The sequence below is a fragment of the Capsicum annuum genome, chromosome 12 (assembly GCF_002878395.1).
Source record: "Capsicum annuum cultivar UCD-10X-F1 chromosome 12, UCD10Xv1.1, whole genome shotgun sequence".
In the NCBI taxonomy this organism is placed as follows: domain Eukaryota; kingdom Viridiplantae; phylum Streptophyta; class Magnoliopsida; order Solanales; family Solanaceae; genus Capsicum; species Capsicum annuum.
Window position 1 is genome coordinate 231,938,547 of NC_061122.1, and position 8,410 is coordinate 231,946,956.

An 8,410-nucleotide genomic window follows, 5' to 3' on the forward strand; every position below is an offset into this window, starting at 1 on the left:
CAACGGGAGCTTTAGTGCACCGAGCTGCCCTTTTATTACTTCCCAGAGCTATGAAGTTCCTAGATGCCACATGAAGGTTGTCCTCAATGTTATCGAAATTTGGGAAGACATAATGCAAACTCTCTCCTAATGATGTCAATCGAGTCCATTTGCAGGTTAGAGCTTGTAGCTCATCTTCATCTTCCGTAAACACAACCACCGGTCTACCATTCCCTATCTCAAAAGAACGAGGGAGCTCGTGACAGAGGGGGAAAATCTTCACGAGTGGAATCTGGAGATCCATTGTCAACTAAGAAAGGTTTGAATATGGCATTCATGGTGGCTTGAAATGTGGACGGGGCATTAGACAGCCCAAATGGCATTACAACAAACTCAAAGTGGCCATCATGGGTGCGAAATGCCGTCTTCTCAATGTCATCAGGATGTAGTCGAATTTGATGGTACCCGGCCAACAAATCAAGTTTAGAAAAGAAACAAGCACCGTGAAGTTCTTCAAATAGGTCCCCCACTGTAGGGATGGGAAATCGATCCTTAATTGTGATAGAATTTAATGCCTGGTAGTCGACGTAAAAGCGCCTAGTTGTGGCTGTGGGCAGTAATGGGTGGATAGGGTCATGTCCGAGGGGGTTGGGGCGGGGGGCAGTGGTGGGGGCGGGGGATGAGGAAAGGGCGGGAGTGGGAGGGAGGCCAAGGTTTGGCCGCGGGGGAAGTAGTGGAGGGCGTGCGGGTAGTGAAGGTAGGCTGAGGGTTGGGTCTTGGAATATAGGGACCCTGCAGGGCAAGTCCATAGAGCTTGTGAAGACCCTTAGGAAGAGAAGGATCAACATTGCGTGTGTTCAGGAGACCAAGTGGGTAGGGTCTAAGGCTAGGGATGTGGATGGTTACAAGCTGTGGTACTCTGGGAGCGAGAGGCGTAGGAATGGAGTTGGCATCTTAGTGGATGAAGAGCTTAGAGGTCAGGTAGTAGAGGTGAAGAGGATCAATGATAGGTTGATGACTATTAAGTTGGTCATTCGGGGGTTTACCCTGAACGTGTGTAGTGCCTATGCACCGCAAGTGGGATCGGAGGGGGAGGTGAAGATGCGGTTTTGGGAGGCCTTGGAGGAGGTGGTGAGAGGCGTGCCAAGCTCGGAGAAGATTGTTGTAGCAGGAGATTTCAACGGCCACATCGGGGCGCTACCGGGAGGCTTTGGTGATGTGCATGGTGGTTTTGGTTTTGGGGAGAGAAATGAGGAGGGGGCTACCCTACTGGAGTTTGCGAGGTCCTTTGGGCTGGTGGTGGTGAACTCGGGCTTCCCGAAGAAGGACGAGCACCTGATCACCTTTCGAAGCGCGGTAGCTAGGACCCAGATTGACTTTGTGTTGCTTAGGAAAAGGGATAGGGCATGGTGTAAGGACTGTAAGGTCATCCCGAGTGAGAACCTTTCGACCCAACATAGGCTCTTGGTTATGGATTTGGGTATAAAGAAGAATAGAAAGAGGAGGAGTGGGGAGTGTAGACCTAGAATTAAGTGGGGCGGCTTGACGCCAGTGAATGCGTGGGAGATAGGGGAGAAGTTGGCAGGAATGGGGGTGTGGGAGTGTAGGGGAGACGTGGATAGTATGTGGGATAGGGCGACTAGGTGCATTAGGGAGAATGCAAGTGAGGTGTTGGGGGTTTCTAGGGGCCGGGCCGGGCACCATCAGGGGGATTGGTGGTGGAATGAAGAGGTGGAGAAGAAAGTGGGGACCAAGAAAGGGGCGTATGCCAAGTTGGTGGAGAGTAAGGACGAAGAGGAGAAGCGGGTAAACAGGAAAGAGTACAAGCTAGCGAGGAAGGAGGCTAAGTCAGCAGTCACGGCAGCTAAGACGGCCGCCTTTGAGAGCCTGTATGCAGGGTTACAGGGGAAGGGAGGGGAGAAAAAGTTGTTTAGACTCGATAAGGCTAGGGAGAGGAAGGGTCGTGACCTCGATCAGGTGAGGTGCATTAAGGGGGAGGACGGTAGAGTGTTGGTGGAAGACGGCCACATTAAGAATAGATGGCAGTCGTACTTTCATAGGCTTTTGAATGACGAAGGGGATAGAGCTATTGTGTTAGGGGAACTGGAGCACTCAGAGGAGTGTCGGGATTTTAGCTATTGTAGACGTTTTAAGGTAGAAGAGGTTAGACAGGCTGTTCGCAGAATGCGAAGGGGTAGGGCGACTGGGCCGGATGAGATACCGGCCGAGTTTTGGAAGTTCGTTGGAGAGGCTGGTCTGAGGTGGTTGACGGGATTGTTTAATGAAATCTTCAAGACGGCAAAGATGCCCGAGGCTTGGAGGTGGAGCACCATGATACCTTTCTATAAGAATAAGGGGGACATCCAGAGTTGCAACAACTATAGGGGTATTAAGTTATTGAGTCACTCTATGAAAATCTGGGAGAGAGTGGTCGAGGTGAGGCTGAGACGGATAGTGTCTATTTCAGAAAACCAGTTTGGATTTATGCCTGGCCGCTCGACGACGGAGGCAATTCACCTGGTACGGAGGTTGGTGGAACAGTATAGGAAGAGGAAGAAGGACCTGCACATGGTGTTTATCGACCTGGAGAAGGCCTACGACAAAGTCCCTAGGGAGGTGCTTTGGAGATGCTTGGAGGTGAGGGGAGTACCGCTGACATATATCAGAGCAATCAAGGATACGTATGATGGAGCGAAAACTAAGGTGAGGACTGCGGGAGGAGACTCAGAACATTTCACGGTCCGGACAGGGTATCATCAGGGATCTACTCTTAGTCCCTTTTTGTTTGCAGTGGTAATGGATGTGTTGACGCGGCGTATTCAAGGGGAGGTGCCGTGGTGTATGCTTTTTGCAGACGATGTAGTTCTGATAGCTGAGACCCGAGAGGGTGTGAGCGACAAATTAGAGGTGTGGAGGCAAACCCTTGAGTATAAAGGGTTCAGGGTGAGCAGAAGCAAGACAGAGTATGTGGAATGCAAGTTTAATGACATGAGGAGAGAGAACGAGGTAGTAGTGAAGCTGGAATCACAGGAGGTAGGTAAGAGGGAGAGTTTCAAGTATCTCGGGTCCGTGATCCAGAGTAACGGTGAGATTGATGAGGATGTCTCGCACCGTATTGGGGCGGGATGGATGAAGTGGAAGCTCGCGTCGGGGGTGCTGTGTGATAAGAAGGTGCCGCCTAAGCTTAAAAGCAAATTCTACAGGGCGGTAGTCCGTCCGGCCATGTTGTATGGAGCGGAGTGTTGGCCAGTGAAGAACTCCCACATCCAAAAGATGAGGGTGGCAGAAATGCGGATGTTGCGCTGGATGTGTGGGCTGACTAGAGGGGATAGAGTTCGGAATGAGAACATCCGGGAGAAGGTTGGTGTGACACCAGTGGAGTGCAAGATGCGGGAAGCCCGATTGAGATGGTTCGGACACGTGAAGAGGAGGGGCATGGATGCCCCGGTCCGTAGGTGTGAGAGGCTAGCGTTGGATGGGTTTAAGCGGGGTAGGGGTAGGCCGAAGAAGTACTGGGGTGAGGTGATTAGGCGAGACATGGAGAAGTTACAGCTCACCGAGGACATGACCCTAGATAGGAAGGTCTGGAGGACGCGAATCAGGGCAGAGGACTAGGGCCAGCCTGAGTCGCTAGTGTAGGGAACTACTTGGTGGGGGTTTATTCATGTTAGGAGTCCGTGTCCCATGTTTTATTATGGATCTGTGTGTTTTCCTTTGTTTTAGATTACTTATGGGTGCCGTATTTATGTTATGTAATCTTGTAACCTTGTGCTGTGCTTTACTATGTGTTTGTGTGGTACCGCGTGTCTTGAGCCGGGGTCTATCGGAAACAGCCTTTCTACTTCTTCAGAGGTAGAGGTATGGACTGCGTACATCCTACCCCCCCCCAGACCCCACGAGGTGGGAATACACTGGGTTTGTTGTTGTTGTTGTTGTAGTCGACGTAAAAGCGCCAAGTGCCATCTTTCTTACGCACCAGCAAAACAGGGGATGAATAAGGGCTGAAACTAGGTTGAATGACACCAGATTTGAGCATATCACAGACCAAGCGTTCAATCTCACCCTTCTGAAAATGAGGATAGCGATATGGGCGGACATTCACGGGGGTAGAGCCAGGAATTAGCGAAATGCGTTGATCTTGAGGACGTGAAGGTGGTAGAGCTGTTGGAGACACAAACACATCCAGATAAGAGTCGAGCAGCTGGGTAAGAGCAGGTGGGTGGTCCGATTCTGGGGCTGTCATTGGAGATAAAAGCTCCAAACGAAGCAAACAAGAAATGGAATTTGTTTAGTTAAAACGACGCAACGCAGAAGGTTGGACTTGTTGCAGTGTGGGAGGAGGATCTCCAGCATGAGACACATTTCCCTTGGAAATCGAATTGAAAGAGACGTTGGGCATAATCTGTCACGATTGGACCCAAAGTCGCCAACCATATCACCCCTAAAACCAAGTCAGAACCATGTAAATCAATGACAAAGAAGTCTGTGGAGACAGTGTGGCCTTGTATAGTGATGGAAAGATCACGGATGACACCCAAACATGGAAGATTGTGACCATTACCCACCAAAAAAGAGAATTTGGCAGAAGATTCAATGGGTAGTTTAAGAGATTTTGCAACACGAGAAGTGATAAAATTATGAGTGCTCCCGTCATCAATGAGAACTTGAGCCGTGTGGCCTTTGACCTGACATGTGAATCGAAGAGAAGTGACGGTGAAAGGTCTACCAGACAAAGCTTGATAGCTGATAGTAAAGAGGGAGGATTCAGTTGGCCTGAAACACCCAACTTTCAGCATGTTGGCCATCAAATTTTGGTAAGTCGATTGGTGCAGGTTTGTCTCGACGAAAGGGTGTAAGGGGGTTGTCTCTACGAAAAGGTGAAAGGGGGTGTTGTTGCATAGGTGGTGGAGGAAGAAATTGGGTAAAATTAGGGTTTCGCGTTGGGGAAGAGAGGTTTTGGTAAATGAAATTTTGAGGTGGGGGAATGGAAGAAGGAGCAAGGGAGATTGGATTAGGGCTTTTTTCAGAGGCTGGGGTGGTTTGATGCTGGATCTGAAGGGTGGAAAGTTGAGACAAAATATCTTGAAGAGTGGTGTTAATGGAATCAAAAGGCTTACTGTGAGAAACAACTTCTTCTTGTAGATGTTTGACGGCATCGTCCAATGTCCGCAAATGAGTATTGTGAGTACCATCACCCATTGGTAGAGGAGGTTCAATGAAAGCACCAAATGGAACAAACTAACATGTATTAAAAGATAGAGAACAACTTACAATTACTGAAAGCCGTAGACAAGCTAAAAAGGAAAAAAAACAAGAATGGAGGGAGATTCCTGACAATTACAAGCTAAGAAATTAAAAGACAACTTCATCCATGATCCTCTTTGGTAGCATCTCTTTTGATTATATAGATAAGTTATGTTGCAGAGCTCCTGGCAGCACTACCTGGTGCTGCTGGTGCTACTGGTGCTACTGGACTGGCACAGCTGGCCCTTGCTTGGCATTTGGGACCACATATTGGTCCAAGTATTTAGGGGGCTGTTTGTCCTTGTTGCTGCAGCGTAGTGGTGGTCTTGCAGATTTGTTACAAATATACTAATATAATAGTACAAAAATTTCGAGAAAAAAACTCTCCTCGTAAACAAGACTCTCTAATCGTTAAAGGACTATATTATTTTGTACGTCGTATAGTGTGAAATAAATGTTGGGAGTTAAGTATTGGCATGAATGATAAATAGAAAATAAAATAAAAAATTGAGTAAAGCTTCTAGTACGTCCTGAACTATGATTAAATTTGCTACGACGCACTCCAATTTCACGAGGGTCCTAGTACCACTCGAACTAAATTTTAGCATATTTTTGTCGTCCTTTTTAGTGTATTTTCCGAACCGGCACTAAACTTATTTCAGAATAGATGTTTTGGCTATAAATAGAGACGCATACGAATTTTTAACAAACAAAAAAATCGACGCCCTTGAATGCGACCAGTTGTAGGTGTTTGAGGTACCGCTACACTTGCGACATGTATATGTATTTTATCCTTAGAGAAAGTAATCCAACATATCGAGTACAACGATGAGAATCAATTCCTTAAGGATACACAACTTTGAACACATGAAAGATCCTCAATTTTTTACTTTACATTGTCACAATTCATGTAATGGAAGGGGAGCCTTGGAGTAACTGGTAAAGTTGTTGCCATGTGATCAGAAGGTCACGGGTTCAAGCCTTGAAAACAGCCCCTTGCAGAAATGTAAGGTGAGGCTACGTACCGGGCTGCCTTTTTTTTGTTACAATTCATGTAATAGTATTTTATTATAAGAGTTAATCCATTTTTTTAAAATTTTGATTTTTTTTTTCGTTTTATTAAATATAATAATCAAGCATCGCCGAGTTTGAATTTTTCATATATTTGAACAACCAAGTTTAATTAATACCTTATCATACCAAAGTGGGAAAATAGAAAAGAAAGAGGAAAATACCATATCATATTAAAAGTAGGAAAAGATTAAAAATCTTTCAAAGGAGAAATTCTAAGCACTTAAATGAAAGCAAATAGAAAAAAGTAAGCTTTAAAGATGAAACAAAAGCCAAATCTTTTCAAAGGTATCTTTTTCCTTTTGTATAATTTGTTTTTTTTATTGTGTTCTTGTAATGTCATTATCTGCGTTTGCTCGTATGACCTCGACTATTTCCTGATTTAAACTCTGCATGCCAAAACTTTAGTTGACAAAGAATGTGCACCAGACCACCCTTTGCTTTCCGTCCATGTAAGACTTAGATGGCGGAGCTGAAAAATCGTACTACGTAAAGAAGGTCAATTATTTTTATATATGTATATATGGTAGATGTTGAATCTGGCTAAACTCTGCATACCAAAACTTTGGTAAAGTTGCCGCCATGTGACTAGGAGGTCACTGGTTTGGAAACAGTGGCAGAAATGCAAGGTAAGGCGGTGTACAATACACTCTTGTGGTGTGGCACGACCCTGCGCATAGAGGGAGCTTTAGTACACCGAGCTGCCCTTTATGTATGTAGATGTTGAGTTTGCTTAGTTTCTTTGTATGTTTAGTTCGTTAGAGTTTGAGTTCCCTTGCTGAAAATCCTGGCTTCACCACTTGCTTCATTGCGCTAACCAAAATTTTTGGATTGTAGGGAAGAGAGTTGTGAAGCGTTCAAAGAAGATGGATGTTGATGGGACGATGGAAGTTCACTTGCAAGAAGAAATAATTATGGATATTCTCAGTAGGCTACCGGTACTGTCTCTTCTACGATTTAAATGTGTTTCGAAGTATTGGATGACATTGATATCCGAGCCTTACTATACATTGAAGCATCTCAATCATGCGAAGAATAACCAAAATTCTCAAAAAATTCTTGTTCTTCATGGCGAGTTTCCCTTGCATTGTTCTTCTTTGTCATCGGCTTCTTTATCGTCAGTTCGATTGGCTGAGAATGTACAAAAACTTGATTGGCCTTCTAATCCTAGACCATGGAGGTTCAGAATGTATTGTTGTTACGATGGCTTGGCTCTTATCAAGTTACGTGATTATCCTCAGTACGCACGAGCCATACTTTTGCTATGGAACCCCTCCACGAGAGAATCAATAGTACTTCCTTGTACAGAATTTTCACTGTCAAAAGATTTTTCTTGCGGACTGGGATATGACTCGACTAGTGACGACTATAAGATCTTTAAGATTGACGACACAGCACATTGTGAAATTCTCGCGCTGAAAAGTGGTTCCTGGAGGAAAATTGATAAACGTCCTGCTGGTGTTTTCCCTGTGTTGTCTGATACCAAAGATTCTCTAGCATTTGTACATGGCGCGTTTCATTGGCTTGATTCGTCACTGGGAAAAATGTTGATTTCATTTAGTATTTCAAATGAGGTGTACGGAGAGATACCGTTGCCGGAAGGAATGTCCTTGGTTTTCAACATGAATCGCATAAATGGTGTTTCGGCATTGGAAGGAATGCTTTCTGTATATTCTACTCATATTCGTCGAGGGATCCACACATTGAAGTTATGGATACTGAAAGACTGCGATGTCCAGGAATCTTGGAATCGATTGTTTACCATACAAGGTACCGATCTTTATTCAATACCGAAATACAAGTTTTCAGATGGTGAAGTGTTACTCCGTTGCAGAGATTTGGAATGTGGTTCTGTATTTAAGACATCGAAAGAATCATCACGCTAATGGCCTCAATCTGTTTCGGAACCTATTCAGGACGGCTTTGTTTATACAGAAAGTATGATCTCTCCGAAATTACTTGCTTAGTATTTACTCATCAATTCTTCAACTTTCTGGTGCAGGGTAGTTGGAAGTTGTAGTATTCTTTTTCTTGAAATGTTACGTGCTTAAGCTGGCCCGAACATTATGGTTATTCAAACAACTGTCTATGATCCGTGGGGATCGTATATTAGTAT

The 8,410-nt window shown here is 45.1% G+C and overlaps 1 protein-coding gene across 1 annotated transcript; it reads left to right on the plus strand.

Annotated features, from left to right (window-relative positions):
- Window positions 1-5,628: 5,628 nt before the first annotated feature.
- Window positions 5,629-8,410, plus strand: LOC107850340 (F-box/kelch-repeat protein At3g23880; the record flags this gene model as incomplete). The annotated part of the gene is given in 1 exon segment (XM_016694797.2): window positions 5,629-8,410. A coding segment is annotated over 1 exon segment (1,020 nt). The 5' UTR covers window positions 5,629-7,160.